Here is a 17,772-nt window from a genome sequence, read left to right on the forward strand (position 1 = left end):
CTGGGGATAGACGTGGCTGTGTGTTGGGGATAGACGTGGCTGTGTGCTGGGGATAGACGTGGCTGTGTGCAGGGGATAGACGTGGCTGTGTGCTGGGGATAGACGTGGCTGTGTGCTGGGGATAGATGTGGCTGGCTGTGTGCTGGGGATAGACGTGGCTGTGTGCTGGGGATAGACGTGGCTGTGTGCTGGGGATAGACGTGGCTGTGTGCTGGGGATAGACGTGGCTGTGTGCTGGGGATAGACGTGGCTGTGTGCTGGGGATAGACGTGGCTGTGTGCTGGTCCCACTCAGGCGTATCCTGGGGGTATAAGGGGGTGTAACTGTGTGTCTGGTGGGGGGGTATAAGGGGGTGTAACTGTGTGTCTGGTGGGGGGCAGAAGGGGGTGTAACTGTGTGTCTGGTGGGGGGTATAAGGGGGTGTAACTGTGTGTCTGGTGGGGGGTAGAAGGGGGTGTAACTGTGTGTCTGGTGGGGGTAGAAGGGGGTGTAACTGTGTGTCTGGTGGGGGGCAGAAGGGGGTGTAACTGTGTGTCTGGTGGGGGTGTAGAAGGGGGTGTAACTGTGTGTCTGGTGGGGGGTAGAAGGGGGTGTAACTGTGTGTCTGGTGGGGGGTAGAAGGGGGTGTAACTGTGTGTCTGGTGGGGGGTAGAAGGGGTGTAACTGTGTGTCTGGTGGGGGGTAGAGGGGGTGTAACTGTGTGTCTGGTGGGGGGTAGAAGGGGGTGTAACTGTGTGTCTGGTGGGGGTAGAAGGGGTGTAACTGTGTGTCTGGTGGGGGGTAGAAGGGGGTGTAACTGTGTGTCTGGTGGGGGGTAGAAGGGGGTGTAACTGTGTGTCTGGTGGGGGGTAGAAGGGGTGTAACTGTGTGTCTGGTGGGGGGTAGAAGGGGGTGTAACTGTGTGTCTGGTGGGGGGGTAGAAGGGGGTGTAACTGTGTGTCTGGTGGGGGGCAGAAGGGGGTGTAACTGTGTGTCTGGTGGGGGGTAGAAGGGGGTGTAACTGTGTGTCTGGTGGGGGGTAGAAGGGGTGTAACTGTGTGTCTGGTGGGGGGCAGAAGGGGTGTAACTGTGTGTCTGGTGGGGGGTAGAAGGGGGTGTAACTGTGTGTCTGGTGGGGGGGGGTAAGAAGGGGGTGTAACTGTGTGTCTGGTGGGGGGTAGAAGGGGGTGTAACTGTGTGTCTGGTGGGGGGCAGAAGGGGTGTAACTGTGTGTCTGGTGGGGGGTAGAAGGGGGTGTAACTGTGTGTCTGGTGGGGGGTAGAAGGGGGTGTAACTGTGTGTCTGGTGGGGGGCAGAAGGGGGTGTAACTGTGTGTCTGGTGGGGGCAGAAGGGGGCAGAAGGGGGTGTAACTGTGTGTCTGGTGGGGGGCAGAAGGGGTGTAACTGTGTGTCTGGTGGGGGTAGAAGGGGGTGTAACTGTGTGTCTGGTGGGGGTAGAAGGGGGTGTAAGAAGGGGGTGTAACTGTGTGTCTGGTGGGGGGTAGAAGGGGTGTAACTGTGTGTCTGGTGGGGGGCAGAAGGGGTGTAACTGTGTGTCTGGTGGGGGGTAGAAGGGGGTGTAACTGTGTGTCTGGTGGGGGGTAGAAGGGGGTGTAACTGTGTGTCTGGTGGGGGGTAGAAGGGGGTGTAACTGTGTGTCTGGTGGGGGGTAGAAGGGGGTGTAACTGTGTGTCTGGTGGGGGGTAGAAGGGGGTGTAACTGTGTGTCTGGTGGGGGGTAGAAGGGGGTGTAACTGTGGGGGGTGTCTGGTGGGGGGGTAGAAGGGGGTGTAACTGTGTGTCTGGTGGGGGGTAGAAGGGGGTGTAACTGTGTGTCTGGTGGGGGGTAGAAGGGGGTGTAACTGTGTGTCTGGTGGGGGGTAGAAGGGGGTGTAACTGTGTGTCTGGTGGGGGGTAGAAGGGGTGTAACTGTGTGTCTGGTGGGGGGTAGAAGGGGTGTAACTGTGTGTCTGGTGGGGGGTAGAAGGGGGTGTAACTGTGTGTCTGGTGGGGGGTAGAAGGGGGTGTAACTGTGTCTGGTGGGGGGTAGAAGGGGGTGTCTGTGTCTGGTGGGGGTAGAAGGGGGTGTAACTGTGTGTCTGGTGGGGGGGGTAGAAGGGGGTGTAACTGTGTGTCTGGTGGGGGGTAGAAGGGGGTGTAACTGTGTGTCTGGTGGGGGGTAGAAGGGGGTGTAACTGTGTGTCTGGTGGGGGGTAGAAGGGGGTGTAACTGTGTGTCTGGTGGGGGGTAGAAGGGGGTGTAACTGTGTGTCTGGTGGGGGGTAGAAGGGGGTGTAACTGTGTGTCTGGTGGGGGGTAGAAGGGGGTGTAACTGTGTGTCTGGTGGGGGGTAGAAGGGGGTGTAACTGTGTGTCTGGTGGGGGGTAGAAGGGGGTGTAACTGTGTGTCTGGTGGGGGGTAGAAGGGGGTGTAACTGTGTGTCTGGTGGGGGGAAGAAGGGGGTGTAACTGTGTGTCTGGTGGGGGGTAGAAGGGGGTGTAACTGTGTGTCTGGTGGGGGGTAGAAGGGGTGTAACTGTGTGTCTGGTGGGGGGTAGAAGGGGGTGTAACTGTGTGTCTGGTGGGGGGGTAGAAGGGGGTGTAACTGTGTGTCTGGTGGGGGTAGAAGGGGTGTAAGAAGGGGGTGTAACTGTGTGTCTGGTGGGGGGTAGAAGGGGGTGTAACTGTGTGTCTGGTGGGGGGTAGAAGGGGGTGTAACTGTGTGTCTGGTGGGGGGTAGAAGGGGGTGTAACTGTGTGTCTGGTGGGGGGCAGAAGGGGGTGTAACTGTGTGTCTGGTGGGGGGTAGAAGGGGGTGTAACTGTGTGTCTGGTGGGGGGGGGGTGTAACTGTGTGTCTGGTGGGGGGCAGAAGGGGGTGTAACTGTGTGTCTGGTGGGGGGTAGAAGGGGTGTAACTGTGTGTCTGGTGGGGGGTAGAAGGGGGTGTAACTGTGTGTCTGGTGGGGGGTAGAACTGTGTGTCTGGTGGGGGGTAGGGGTGTAACTGTGTGTCTGGTGGGGGGTAGAAGGGGGTGTAACTGTGTGTCTGGTGGGGGGTAGAAGAAGGGGGTGTAACTGTGTGTCTGGTGGGGGGTAGAAGGGGGTGTAACTGTGTGTCTGGTGGGGGGTAGAAGGGGGTGTAACTGTGTGTCTGGTGGGGGGGGGGTAGAAGGGGGTGTAACTGTGTGTCTGGTGGGGGGTAGAAGGGGGTGTAACTGTGTGTCTGGTGGGGGGTAGAAGGGGGTGTAACTGTGTGTCTGGTGGGGGTAGAAGGGGGTGTAACTGTGTGTCTGGTGGGGGGTAGAAGGGGGTGTAACTGTGTGTCTGGTGGGGGGTAGAAGGGGGTGTAACTGTGTGTCTGGTGGGGGGTAGAAGGGGGTGTAACTGTGTGTCTGGTGGGGGGTAGAAGGGGGTGTAACTGTGTGTCTGGTGGGGGGTAGAAGGGGTGTAACTGTGTGTCTGGTGGGGGGTAGGGTGTAACTGTGTGTCTGGTGGGGGGTAGAAGGGGGTGTAACTGTGTGTCTGGTGGGGGGGTAGAAGGGGGTGTAACTGTGTGTCTGGTCCCACTCAGGCGTAACCTGGTGATGGAAGGGGCGGCGGCGGCGGCGGGGGGGCAGCTGGTAGAGTTGACGTCTCGCGACGGGGCCTGGTTCCTGGAGGAGCTGTGCTCCATGAGCGGTAATATCACCTCATTGGTCCAGCTGCTGGGGCAGTGTCAGCTCCTCCCACACGACCTGGACCTGCCCTCGCCGCAGGAGACCGCCCAGACCGTCTACCTGGCCAACGCCGTCTACACCTGTCTACAGGTACGGTGTAATGGGGTGTGTGTGTGTGTGTGGTGAGGATAGAAGTGTGTGTGTGTGGTGAGGATAGAAGTGTGTGTGTGTGTGTGTGTGTGTGGTGAGGATAGAAGTGTGTGTGTGTGGTGAGGATAGAAGTGTGTGTGTGTGTGTGTGTGTGTGTGTGTGTGTGTGTGTGTGTGTGTGTGTGTGGTGAGGATAGAAGTGTGTGTGTGTGTGTGTGGTGAGGATAGAAGTGTGTGTGTGTGTGGTGAGGATAGAAGTGTGTGTGTGTGTGGTGAGGATAGAAGTGTGTGTGTGTGTGTGGTGAGGATAGAAGTGTGTGTGTGTGTGGTGAGGATAGAAGTGTGTGTGTGTGGTGAGGATAGAAGTGTGTGTGTGTGGTGAGGATAGAAGTGTGTGTGTGTGGTGAGGATAGAAGTGTGTGTGTGTGTGTGTGGTGAGGATAGAAGTGTGTGTGTGTGGTGAGGATAGAAGTGTGTGTGTGTGGTGAGGATAGAAGTGTGTGTGTGTGTGTGGTGAGGATAGAAGTGTGTGTGTGTGTGGTGAGGATAGAAGTGTGTGTGTGTGTGTGTGTGTGTGTGTGTGTGTGTGTGTGTGTGTGTGTGGTGAGGATAGAAGTGTGTGTGTGTGTGGTGAGGATAGAAGTGTGTGTGTGTGTGGTGAGGATAGAAGTGTGTGTGTGTGGTGAGGATAGAAGTGTGTGTGTGTGGTGAGGATAGAAGTGTGTGTGTGTGGTGAGGATAGAAGTGTGTGTGGTGAGGATAGAAGTGTGTGTGTGTGTGTGTGTGTGGTGAGGATAGAAGTGTGTGTGGTGAGGATAGAAGTGTGTGTGGTGAGGATAGAAGTGTGTGTGGTGAGGATAGAAGTGTGTGTGTGTGTGGTGAGGATAGAAGTGTGTGTGGTGAGGATAGAAGTGTGTGTGGTGAGGATAGAAGTGTGTGTGGTGAGGATAGAAGTGTGTGTGGTGAGGATAGAAGTGTGTGTGGTGAGGATAGAAGTGTGTGTGTGTGTGTGTGTGTGGTGAGGATAGAAGTGTGTGTGGTGAGGATAGAAGTGTGTGTGGTGAGGATAGAAGTGTGTGTGGTGAGGATAGAAGTGTGTGTGTGTGTGTGTGTGTGTGGTGAGGATAGAAGTGTGTGTGTGTGTGTGGTGAGGATAGAAGTGTGTGTGTGTGTGAGGTGAGGATAGAAGTGTGTGTGTGAGGTGAGGATAGAAGTGTGTGTGGTGAGGATAGAAGTGTGTGTGTGTGGTGAGGATAGAAGTGTGTGTGTGTGTGTGTGTGTGTGGTGAGGATAGAAGTGTGTGTGTGGTGAGGATAGAAGTGTGTGTGTGGTGAGGATAGAAGTGTGTGTGTGGTGAGGATAGAAGTGTGTGTGTGGTGAGGATAGAAGTGTGTGTGTGTGTGTGTGTGTGTGGTGAGGATAGAAGTGTGTGTGGTGAGGATAGAAGTGTGTGTGGTGAGGATAGAAGTGTGTGTGTGGTGAGGATAGAAGTGTGTGTGTGTGTGTGGTGAGGATAGAAGTGTGTGTGTGTGTGTGTGTGTGTGAGGTGAGGATAGAAGTGTGTGTGTGTGTGTGTGTGAGGTGAGGATAGAAGTGTGTGTGTGTGGTGAGGATAGAAGTGTGTGTGTGTCTGAGGATGTGGACAGAGTTGAGTGGTCAGAAATTTCGCTCAATGTCCTTTCGCCCACTCAGCTAAAAATATTCCTTCCTTCCTGTTTTCCTTCCTGTTTTCCTTCCTTCCTTCTTTCCTTCCTTCCTTCTTTCCTTCCTTCCTTCCTGTTTTCCTTCCTTCTTTCCTTCCTTCCTTCTTTCCTTCCTTCCTTCCTGTTTTCCTTCTTTCCTTCCTTCCTTCCTGTTTTCCTTCCTTCTTTCCTTCCTTCCTGTTTTCCTTCCTTCTTTCCTTCCTTCCTTCCTGTTTTCCTTCCTGTTTTCCTTCCTTCCTGTTTTCCTTCCTTCCTGTTTTCCTTCCTTCTTTCCTTCCTGTTTTCCTTCCTGTTTTCCTTCTTTCCTTCTTTCCTTCCTTCCTTCTTTCCTTCCTTCCTTCCTGTTTTCCTTCCTTCTTTCCTTCCTTCCTTCCTGTTTTCCTTCTTTCCTTCCTTCCTTCTTTCCTTCCTTCCTCCCTCTCAGGAGCTGAACACTAACTTCCGTCAGATCATCTTCCCGGAGGCTCTTCGCTGCATGTTGAAGGGCGAGGCCACCCTGGAGACCATGCTGTCTGAGCTGGACCTCTTAGTGGAGCAGTGTGCAGACGGGGTCTCCCTGCAGGGGCTGGCCGACGCTCTGCACACACACCTCCGCAGCGCCGCCATGGGCCTGGAGCACGAGGCGGACACACAGTGTCTCCACATCACCAGGTTAGAACAGACACTGTCTCCACATCACCAGGTTAGAACAGACACTGTCTCCACATCACCAGGTTAGAACAGACACTGTCTCCACATCACCAGGTTAGAACACACACTGTTGCGGGCCCAGTACTGGGAACAGACAGGCAGTAGGGTTCGTGTTAATTGGTTATGTTGCATTACAGGATGTTGCGGGCCCAGTACTGGGAACAGACTGGCAGTGGGGTTCGTGTTAATTGGTTATGTTGCATTACAGGATGTTGCGGGCCCAGTACTGGGAACAGACTGGCAGTGGGGTTCGTGTTAATTGGTTATGTTGCATTACAGGATGTTGCGGGCCCAGTACTGGGAACAGACTGGCAGTAGGGTTCGTGTTAATTGTTTATGTTACATTACAGGATGTTGCGGGCCCAGTACTGGGAACAGACAGGCAGTAGGGTTCGTGTTAATTGTTTATGTTACATTACAGGATGTTGCGGGCCCAGTACTGCCAGCTGATGCAGCCTCCAGGGGCCAGTATGGACGCCGTGGGACAGGACTCTCCTAAGATGTCCGCCGGTCAGATGCTGCTGGTGGCCTTCGATGGCATGTTTGCCCAGCTGGAGACCGCCTTCGGGCAGCTCACAGAGAAGGTAACACACCTACTTCCTCAATGTCCTCAAGCTCAGCCTCTCTCTTTCTCAATCTCTTTCCCCTCTCTCAGCCTCCCTCTTTCTCAATCTCTTTCCTCTCTCAGCCTCTCTCTTTCTCAATTTCTTCCCTCTCTCAGCCTCTCTCTTTCTCAATCTCTTTCCCCTCTCTCAGCCTCTCTCTTTCTCAATCTCTTTCCCCTCTCTCAGCCTCTCTCTTTCTCAATCTCCTTCCCCTCTCTCAGCCTCTCTCTTTCTCAATCTCTTTCCCCTCTCTCACCCTCTCTCTTTCTCAATCTCTTTCCTCTCTCTCAGCCTCTCTCTTTCTCAATCTCTTTCCCCTCTCTCTTTCTCAATCTCTTTCCTCTCTCACCCTCTCTCTTTCTCAATCTCTTTCCCCTCTCTCAGCCTCTCTTTCCTCTCTCAGCCTCTCTCTTTCTCAATCTCTTTCCTCTCTCACCCTCTCTCTTTCTCAATCTCTTTCCCCTTTCTCACCCTCTCTCTTTCTCAATCTCTTTCCCCTCTCTCAGCCTCTCTCTTTCTCAATCTCTTTCCCCTCTCTCTTTCTCAATCTCTTTCCTCTCTCACCCTCTCTCTTTCTCAATCTCTTTCCCCTCTCTCAGCCTCTCTTTCCTCTCTCACCCTCTCTCTTTCTCAATCTCTTTCCTCTCTCACCCTCTCTCTTTCTCAATCTCTTTCCTCTCTCACCCCCTCTCTCTTTCTCAATCTCTTTCCTCTCTCACCCTCTCTCTTTCTCAATCTCTTTCCTCTCTCACCCTCTCTCTTTCTCAATCTCTTTCCCTCTCTCACCCTCTCTCTTTCTCAATCTCTTTCCCCTCTCTCTTTCTCAATCTCTTTCCTCTCTCAGCCTCTCTCTTTCTCAATCTCTTTCCCCTCTCTCAGCCTCTCTCTTTCTCAATCTCTTTCCCCTCTCTCTTTCTCAATCTCTTTCCTCTCTCACCCTCTCTCTTTCTCAATCTCTTTCCCCTCTCTCAGCCTCTCTTTCCTCTCTCAGCCTCTCTCTTTCTCAATCTCTTTCCCCTCTCTCACCCTCTCTCTTTCTCAATCTCTTTCCCCTCTCTCACCCTCTCTCTTTCTCAATCTCTTTCCCCTCTCTCACCCTCTCTCTTTCTCAATCTCTTTCCCCTCTCTCACCCTCTCTTCTCAATCTCTTTCCCCTCTCTCAGCCTCTCTCTTTCTCAATCTCTTTCCCCTCTCTCTTTCTCAATCTCTTTCCTCTCTCACCCTCTCTCTTTCTCAATCTCTTTCCCCTCTCTCAGCCTCTCTTTCCTCTCTCAGCCTCTCTCTTTCTCAATCTCTTTCCCCTCTCTCAGCCTCTCTCTTTCTCAATCTCTTTCCCCTCTCTCACCCTCTCTCTTTCTCAATCTCTTTCCCTCTCTCACCCTCTCTCTTTCTCAATCTCTTTCCTCTCTCACCCTCTCTCTTTCTCAATCTCTTTCCCCTCTCTCACCCTCTCTCTTTCTCAATCTCTTTCCCATCTCTCACCCTCTCTCTTTCTCAATCTCTTTCCCCTCTCTCTTTCTCAATCTCTTTCCTCTCTCAGCCTCTCTCTTTCTCAATCTCTTTCCCCTCTCTCAGCCTCTCTCTTTCTCAATCTCTTTCCCCTCTCTCTTTCTCAATCTCTTTCCTCTCTCACCCTCTCTCTTTCTCAATCTCTTTCCCCTCTCTCAGCCTCTCTTTCCTCTCTCACCCTCTCTCTTTCTCAATCTCTTTCCTCTCTCACCCTCTCTCTTTCTCAATCTCTTTCCTCTCACCCTCTCTCTTTCTCAATCTCTTTCCACTCTCACCCTCTCTCTTTCTCAATCTCTTTCCTCTCTCACCCTCTCTCTTTCTCAATCTCTTTCCTCTCTCAGCCTCTCTTTCTCAATCTCTTTCCTCTCTCACCCTATCTCTTTCTCAATCTCTTTCCTCTCTCACCCTCTCTCTTTCTCAATCTCTTTCCTCTCTCACCCTCTCTCTTTCTCAATCTCTTTCCTCTCTCACCCTCTCTCTTTCTCAATCTCTTTCCTCTCTCACCCTCTCTCTTTCTCAATCTCTTTCCTCTCTCACCCTCTCTCTTTCTCAATCTCTTTCCTCTCTCAGCCTCTCTTTCTCAATCTCTTTCCTCTCTCACCCTATCTCTTTCTCAATCTCTTTCCTCTCTCACCCTCTCTCTTTCTCAATCTCTTTCCTCTCTCACCCTCTCTCTTTCTCAATCTCTTTCCTCTCTCACCCTCTCTCTTTCTCAATCTCTTTCCTCTCTCACCCTCTCTCTTTCTCAATCTCTTTCCTCTCTCACCCTCTCTCTTTCTCAATCTCTTTCCTCTCTCACCCTCTCTCTTTCTCAATCTCTTTCCTCTCTCAGCCTCTCTCTTTCTCAATCTCTTTCCTCTCTCACCCTCTCTCTTTCTCAATCTCTTTCCTCTCTCAGCCTCTCTTTCTCAATCTCTTTCCTCTCTCACCCTATCTCTTTCTCAATCTCTTTCCTCTCTCACCCTCTCTCTTTCTCAATCTCTTTCCTCTCTCACCCTCTCTCTTTCTCAATCTCTTTCCTCTCTCACCCTCTCTCTTTCTCAATCTCTTTCCTCTCTCACCCTCTCTCTTTCTCAATCTCTTTCCTCTCTCACCCTCTCTCTTTCTCAATCTCTTTCCTCTCTCACCCTCTCTCTTTCTCAATCTCTTTCCTCTCTCAGCCTCTCTCTTTCTCAATCTCTTTCCTCTCTCAGCCTCTCTCTTTCTCAATCTCTTTCCTCTCTCACCCTCTCTCTTTCTCAATCTCTTTCCTCTCTCAGCCTCCCTCTTTCTCAAGCTCTTTCCTCCCTCTCTCTCTCTCTCTCTCTCTTTTTGGCTCAATCACGTCCTTGTCTTGTTATTCCTCTTCAATCCACATTCCATTTGTTTGTCACTTTTATCTCGGGCTATTCCTTCCTTCTCACTCTCCCGTCTCTCCATGATGTTACTTCCTCTCCTCTCTTAGATGATTTCCATGGAGGTGCCGCCGGCGTGGCGGAAGGTGGATGTGATGCGTGAGGCGCGGGCGGCCCAGGTCCATTTCTTCCACAGCGGTCCTCACAGACATGTTCTGGAGGAGGTCTTCTTCCTCAAGAGACTCCAAACCATCAGGGAGTTTTTCAGGCTGTGTGGCTCCTTCGCTCAGACACTCTCTGGTGAGAACAACGGGGTGGCTTTATTTAGTCTCTCTGTGTGTGTCAAAATTCAGTTTCAATTTACGGGGCTTTATTGGCGTGGGAAACACATGTTTACATTGCCAAAGCAAGTGAACTAGATAAACAAACAAAAACAAAGTGAAATAAAAAGTTGAAACAGTGAATATTACACTCACGCTAGTTACTAAAGAATCAAGACATTTCAAATGTCTTGTGTCTGTTATGAGCGTTGTCCTGTCACTCAGACGCAGAACGGAAGTAGAGGTCAACACTGTACAGTCTGTCTGAGAGATGCTTTGTGTCAGATGCAGAACGCCAGTAGAGGTCAACACTGTACAGTCTATCTGAGAGATGCTTTGTGTCAGATGCAGAACGCCAGTAGAGGTCAACACTGTACAGTCTGTCTGAGAGATGCTTTGTGTCAGATGCAGAAAGGGGGAGGGTCTTAGGAAACAAGGTTTCATCCACTCTGTTTTTATAAAAACCTTTTTCCAACTAGAGAAACGGTTTAAATACATACAGATACTTTTCAGGATATTATTATTGACAATATATCGTACCGTTTTGACGACTGCTAGTTGTCTGTTCCTGCCCCAGAACTCTAGGATGTTCTCTCAGCTTGTTCTCCAACGGTCTAAATGGAGCCAGTTGGTTTTCAGCACTTCTGTTTCCATGGCTTCTGTCTCCATGGCTTCTGTCTCCATGGCTTCTGTCTCCATGGCTTCTGTCTCCATGGCTACTGTCTCCATGGCTACTGTCTCCATGGCTACTGTCTCCATGGCTTCTGTCTCCATGGCTTCTGTCTCCATGGCTACTGTCTCCATGGCTTCTGTCTCCATGGCTTCTGTCTCCATGGCTGCTGTCTCCATGGCTGCTGTCTCCATGGCTACTGTCTCCATGGCTTCTGCCTCCATGGCTACTGTCTCCATGGCTACTGTCTCCATGGCTTCTGTCTCCATGGCTTCTGTCTCCATGGCTTCTGTCTCCATGGCTACTGTCTCCATGGCTACTGTCTCCATGGCTACTGTCTCCATGGCTACTGTCTCCATGGCTACTGTCTCCATGGCTACTGTCTCCATGGCTGACCTAAACTTGTTTTCTCATGCTCTCTCTCGTCTCTGCAGCAGACGTATAGTGAGCAGTATGTTTGGAACATCGAATCACAATAAAAATCACTATCGAATAGTAATCCATACAGAATCATGAGAACCTAAATACATATCGTATCTCCACCGAAGTATCATCATAATATTGTATCGCGATGTCCCTGGCAATTCCCTGCCCTATGAAACAGTATCTGAAACATTATATATATAGTGCGTTTGACCCTCTCTCTCTCCCCCCTCCCTCCCCAGGTACGTGCCCCCCAGTGTCTGAGGACCCTCCTCCCTCCAACGGCCCAGTAGTGGGTCTGGGGGGTGTAGGTCTACCAGGGAAGCCCGTGTTCCGGGGGGCGGCGGCGGCGGCGGCGGTAGTGAGCGAGGAGCAGATGACCCGGCCCATCAAGGCGTTCACGGCTGAGTTTGTCCGTCAGATGCTGATTGGTCTTCCCACCCAGACCCTGGGTCTGTCTCTCTGCAGCACTCTGTCCGCCCTGGGTCTGGATCTGACCGCGCAGGTGGAGGCCAAGGACTTCGGAGCCGACGGCAAGGTAGGGAGTGGAATGTTCCGGACCTGATCGGTCAACATGTTACATGGGTTGTGGCGGCAGGGTAGCCTAGTGGTTAGAGCGTTGGACTGGTAACCGAAAGGTTGCAAGTTCAAATCCCCGAGCTGACAAGGTACAAATCTGCCGTTCTGCCCCTGAACAGGCAGTTAACCCACTGTTCCTAGGCCGTCATTGAAAATAAGAATTTGTTCTTAACTGACTTGCATAGTAAAATAAAGGTAAAAATAAAAAAATTGTCTTCCTTCATACATGTTTAGTTCTGTCCCGATTTTTAAACGTGTCGTTTTGTCCAGGTGTCGCTAGATGAGTTGTGTAAGCAGACGGTGGTGCAGGGTCTGGGCGCCGGCCGTATGTCTCAGCTGCTGCTGAACAGAGGCACGGTGCTGGCGTCCTCCTACGACACGGCCTGGAAGAAACTGGACCTGCTCAGACGCCTGGAGACCAGCCTGGACGCTGCCAAGGTCTCCCTGCAACGCACCCAGCTACACATCACCATGTTCCAGGTGAGAGGAGGAGGGGTGTGGGGGTTAGCCCTGTCCTGGGGGGGTGGGGGTTAGCCCTGTCCTGTCTCTGTGTAGCCCAGTGTGAGAGGAGGGGTGTGGGGGTTAACCCTGTCCTGTCTCTGTGTGTCCCAGTGTGAGAGGAGGGGTGTGAGGGTTAACCCTGTCCTGTCTCTGTGTGTCCCAGTGTGAGAGGAGGTGTGGGGGTTAACCCTGTCCTGTCTCTGTGTGTCCCAGTGTGAGAGGAGGAGGGGTGTGGGGGTCAACCCTGTCCTGTCTCTGTGTGTCCCAGTGTGAGAGGAGGTGGGGTGGGGGGGTTAACCCTGTCCTGTCTCTGTGTGTCCCAGTGTGAGAGGAGGAGGTGGGGTGGGGGGGTTAACCCTGTCCTGTCTCTGTGTAGCCCAGTGTGAGAGGAGGAGGGGGGGTTAACCCTGTCCTGTCTCTGTGTGTCCCAGTGTGAGAGGAGGAGGGGTGGGGGGGTTAACCCTGTCCTGTCTCTGTGTAGCCCAGTGTGAGAGGAGGGGTGTGGGGGTTAACCCTGTCCTGTCTCTGTGTGCCCCAGTGTGAGAGGAGGAGGGGTGGGGGGGTTAACCCTGTCCTGTCTCTGTGTGTCCCGGTGTGAGAGGAGGGGTGTGGGGGTTAACCCTGTCCTGTCTCTGTGTGTCCCAGTGTGAGAGGAGGGGGGGGGTGGGGGTTAACCCTGTCCTGTCTCTGTGTGTCCCAGTGTGAGAGGAGGGGTGTGGGGGTTAACCCTGTCCTGTCTCTGTGTGTCCCAGTGTGAGAGGAGGGGGGGTGGGGGTTAACCCTGTCCTGTCTCTGTGTGTCCCAGTGTGAGAGGAAAGGTGGGGGGGTTAACCCTGTCCTGTCTCTGTGTGTCCCAGTGTGAGAGGAGGGGGGGGGTGGGGGTTAACCCTGTCCTGTCTCTGTGTGTCCCAGTGTGAGAGGAGGGGTGTGGGGGTTAACCCTGTCCTGTCTCTGTGTGTCCCAGTGTGAGAGGAGGGGTGTGGGGGTTAACCATAGGAAGTAGTGTTTTGTGATGGATTCTCCCTTGAACCCTGTCCCCTGTCTGTATTCCAGTGGCAGCATGAGGACGTGCTCGGTCCTCGGACCCAGCCGATGAGTGTGAGCCCTCCTCCTCGCTCCATCATCCTCAGTAGTATGAAGAAGAAGCTTTACAAACTCAGCCAGGACGAGGCGGCCATCGCTGCTGTCCAGGTCAGTCATCACCAATTATTATTTATATTTTTTTATTTAACCTTTATTTAACCTGGCTCGTCAGTTGAGAATAAATTATTTTTTACTATGACCGCCGAGGAACAGCGGGTTAACTGCCTTGTTAAGAATGACAGATTTTTACCTTGTCAGCTCGGGGATTCGATCTAGCAACCTTTGTTACTGGCCCAACGCTCTAACCACTAGGCTATCTGCCTCCTCTAACCACTAGGCTACCTGCTGACCAATCTGTCAACCTTGATAGCTAACTAGACCGTTACTCTAAGCTTCTCCTGTAAATAAAATGCTCTCTTTTCTCTCTCTGGTCTGAGTCCTTTAATGATTGTGTATCTGTGTTTTTTTAATCGGATCTGTCCTCTCCCCCTGCAGGAGAAGCTGGCATCACTAGAGGGCAGTATAGAGCAGCGTCTGAAGTGGGCCGGAGGGGCCAACCCTGCCCTGGCCCCGGTGCTCCAGGACTTTGATCTGACCATCGCAGAGCGCCGCGCCCTCGTGGCCCGGGAGAGCCAGCGTACCAGCCAGGTACACCACCCACGCTGCCCACCTTCTGGGTTTACGTCTCCCACCTTTTCTGGGTTTACGTCTCCCACCTTTTCTGGGTTTACGTCTCCCACCTTTTCTGGGTTTACGTCTCCACCTTTTCTGGGTTTACGTCTCCACCTTTTCTGGGTTTACGTCTCCACCTTTTCTGGGTTTACGTCTCTACCTTTTCTGGGTTTACGTCTCCACCTTTTCTGGGTTTACGTCTCCACCTTTTCTGGGTTTACGTCTCCACCTTTTCTGGGTTTACGTCTCCACCTTTCCTGGGTCTCCACCTTTCCTGGGTCTCCACCTTTCCTGGGTCTCCACCTTTCCTGGGTCTCCACCTTTCCTGGGTCTCCACCTTTCCTGGGTCTCCACCTTTCCTGGGTCTCCACCTTTCCTGGGTCTCCACCTTTCCTGGGTCTCCACCTTTCCTGGGTCTCCAATGGCACCCTATTCCCTGTATAGTCAGGGTTTTCTGGAAGAAAATTGAGAAGAATTTGGAGGGGCATGCCCCCCCCCCCCCCCCCCCATTTTCTTTGCATGCAGAGCTCTATTTTGGTGGCCTCCTTGTACATTCTAATGTGTTGATTTACTGGAAATGTATTATTTCCGTGTGTTAGTAGCTTTGGATATTGGCCAATAGGATCAGGACTATTTTCTAATAACTTTTTGTTTATTTTTTTTTAAACATTAAAGCGGTCTTCTCTGAGATTAGTCATATTTACAGCTTTAGTGCAAGATATGAACTGCCACAATGATGTATTTCATTGGCTTTGCTGCTGTGGACACTTAGGGTAAGGAAACTAATATGCCTTTTTCTAATTTGGGTGAACTATCCCTTTAACAGTTTGGCCTAACAATCATTCACTGTGGGTGGGTTTGTCAGAGGAGGGGGCGGGATGTTTGATTCACAGAGTTGGTAGAGTTTCAGACCTGTCAATCAATCCACTGTGGGTGGGACTGTCAGGGGAGGGGGCGGGATGTTTGAGTCACAGAGTTGGTAGAGTTTCAGACCTGTCAATCAATCCACTGTGGGTGGGACTTTGAGGGAAGGCGGTAAATTATTAATCTAGTCAGAAAAAATAGTCTACTCTTTCAATTTAGTTTTTTGCTACAATAAACTAAATCTTTCATTTTAGTTTGTGGCAAAAACCTAAAAGATTGTGTTCTGTCAAGTAAACATGGATTCCCTATTGAGAAACAATATACAGTGAACAAAAATATAAAGGCAACATGTAAAGTGTTTCATGAGCTGAAGTAAAAAATCCCAGAAACGTTCCATATGCACAAAAAGCTGATTTCTCTCAAATGTTGTGCGCATGTTAGTTTACATCCCTGTTAGTGAGCGTTCATCCTTTGCCAAAATATTCCATCCACCTGACAGGTGTGGAATATCAAGAAGCCGATTAAACAGCATAATCATTTCACAGGTGCACCTTGTGCTGGGGACAATAAAAGGCTGTAGTTTTGTCACACAACACAATGCCACAGATTGTCTCAAGTTTTGAGGGTGCGTGCAATTAGCATACTGACTGCAGAAATGTTGCCAGATAATTTAATGTTAATTTCTCTACCGTAAGCTGCCGCAACGTTGTTCTAAAGAATTTGGCAGTATGTCCAACCGGCCTCAACCGCAGACCATGTGTATGGTGTCGTGTGGGCAAGCGGTTTGCTGATGTGAACAGAGTTACCCATGGTGGGGTTAGGGTATGGACAGGCATAAGCTACGGACTATGAACACAATTGCATTTTATCGATGGCAATTTGAATGCACAGAGATACCGTGATGAGATCCTGAGGCCCATTATCGTGCCATTCATCCGCAACCATCATCATCATCGTTTCATTACGATAATGCACAGCCCCATGTTGCAAGGATCTGTACACAATTCCTGCAAGCTGAACATGTTCTTCCATGGCCTGCATACTCACCAGACATGTCACCCATTGAGCATGTTTGGGATGCTCTGGATCAACGCGTTTGACAGTGTGGTCCAATATCCAGCAACACACAGCCATTGAAGAGTAGTAGGACAACGTAGTGGGACAATCAACAGCCTGATCAACTCTATGTGAAGGATATGTGTTGCGCTGCATGAGGCAAATGGCAAACGGTCCCACCAGATACTGACTGGTTTTCTGATCCATGCCCCTACCTTTTTTTTTTAAGGTATCTGTGACCAACCGATGCATATCTGTATTCCCAGTCATGTGAAATTCATAGATTAGGACCTAATTTATTTATTTCAATTGACTGATTTCCTTATATGAACTGTAACGCACTAAAACATTTTGAAATTGTTGCATGTTCATTTATATTTGTTCAGTATAGAATTGCAGGAAAATAAACATTTTAAAAATACAAAAATAATTCAAGGGGAGGACCCACCAGACCCCCCTGCAATATCGTGCAGTCCCACTTTTATACAAAGTCAGACCAGAATAAGGCTCTACTACCTATTGTTCATGCAGTGAAGGACTCAACATCTTCATCGAATGTTTTCATAATTTACCTGAAGAGAATTGCTAAAAATCAGTAGTAGCCTACCAGTGTGCAAATTAGGGAGTAAATGAACAGCTCTCTCACCGATCCGGTTCACATAAAACATCCCGTTCAAAGAGAGCTGTTTGTTTTGAAACAACCCATTACAAGTCTTCACTGACGAGGCACTTTAGAGGTCACTGGCAAGTCTCGACATGGGCTTCGAATCCTCGTTCAACAGAAACCAGATATTTTGGTTTACGTGTCCCGACGCGATACCATGAACATATAAACTACATTGTATGATTTATAAATAGGAAAAGGGATATTAAAGGATTGAATTGTTCTGTCAGTCAGACACTTTTTTTTTTATAAACGAGTCAACGCTGTTTTGGTCGTCAATCAAAGCACAATACAAGGCCTATTACCCAACACCCTGGTTGTATAGTCTTATGAAACACACGAGGAAATTAATAAAAGTGCCACGATTTAAACAAACCCTGTGTGTCCATGTATGCTGATGATTCAACCATCTACAGTGGGGCAAAAAAGTTTTTAGTCAGCCACTAATAGTGCAAGTTCTCCCACTTAAAAAGATGAGAGAGGCCTGTAATTTTCATCATAGGTACACTTCAACTATGACAGACAAAATGAGGGAAGAAAATCCAGAAAATCACATTGTAGGATTTTTTTAATGAATTTGTTTGCAAATTATGGTGGAAAATAAGTATTTGATCACCTACAAACAAGCAATATTTCTGGCTCTCACAGACCTGTAACTTCTTCTTTAAGAGGCTCCTCTGTCCTCCACTCGTTACCTGTATTAATGGCACCTGTTTGAAATTGTTATAAGTATAAAAGACACCTGTCCACAACCTCAAACAGTCACACTCCAAACTCCACCATGGCCAAGACCAAAGAGCTGTCAAAGGACACCAGAAACAAAATTGTAGACCTGCACCAGGCTGGGAAGACTGAATCTGCAATAGGTAAGCAGCTTGGTTTGAAGAAATCAACTGTGGGAGCAATTATTAGGAAATGGAAGACATACAAGACCACTGATAATCTCCCTCGATCTGGGGCTCCACGCAGGATCTCACCCCGTAGGGTCAAAATGATCACAAGAACGGTGAGCAAAAATCCCAGAACCACACGGGGGGACCTTGTGAATGACCTGCAGAGAGCTGGGACCAAAGTAACAAAGCCTACCATAAGTAACACAATACGTCGCCATGGACTCAAATCCTGCAGTGCCAGACGTGTCCCCCAGATGAAACCAAAATATAACTTTTTGGTAAACACTCAACTCATCGTGTTTGGAGGACAAAGAATGCTGAGATGCATCCAAAGAACACCATACCTACTATGAAGCATGGGGGTGGAAACATCATGCTTTGGGGCTGTTTTTCTGCAAAGGGACCAGGACAACTGATCCGTGTAAA

The 17,772-nt window shown here is 50.4% G+C and overlaps 1 protein-coding gene across 1 annotated transcript in view; it reads left to right on the plus strand.

The window, feature by feature from the left end:
- smg1 (SMG1 nonsense mediated mRNA decay associated PI3K related kinase) overlaps window positions 1-17,772 on the plus strand; it is a 149,689-nt gene that overhangs the window by 114,774 nt on the left and 17,143 nt on the right. Inside the window, exons 51-58 of the mRNA XM_064987189.1 lie at window positions 3,547-3,781; window positions 5,908-6,134; window positions 6,595-6,757; window positions 9,732-9,921; window positions 11,277-11,572; window positions 11,884-12,093; window positions 13,168-13,305; window positions 13,693-13,845. Coding sequence (XP_064843261.1) covers window positions 3,547-3,781; window positions 5,908-6,134; window positions 6,595-6,757; window positions 9,732-9,921; window positions 11,277-11,572; window positions 11,884-12,093; window positions 13,168-13,305; window positions 13,693-13,845 — 1,612 coding nt within the window. The remainder of the gene's footprint in view (window positions 1-3,546; window positions 3,782-5,907; window positions 6,135-6,594; window positions 6,758-9,731; window positions 9,922-11,276; window positions 11,573-11,883; window positions 12,094-13,167; window positions 13,306-13,692; window positions 13,846-17,772) is intronic.

The sequence above is a fragment of the Oncorhynchus masou genome, chromosome 14 (assembly GCF_036934945.1).
Source record: "Oncorhynchus masou masou isolate Uvic2021 chromosome 14, UVic_Omas_1.1, whole genome shotgun sequence".
Classification (NCBI taxonomy): domain Eukaryota; kingdom Metazoa; phylum Chordata; class Actinopteri; order Salmoniformes; family Salmonidae; genus Oncorhynchus; species Oncorhynchus masou.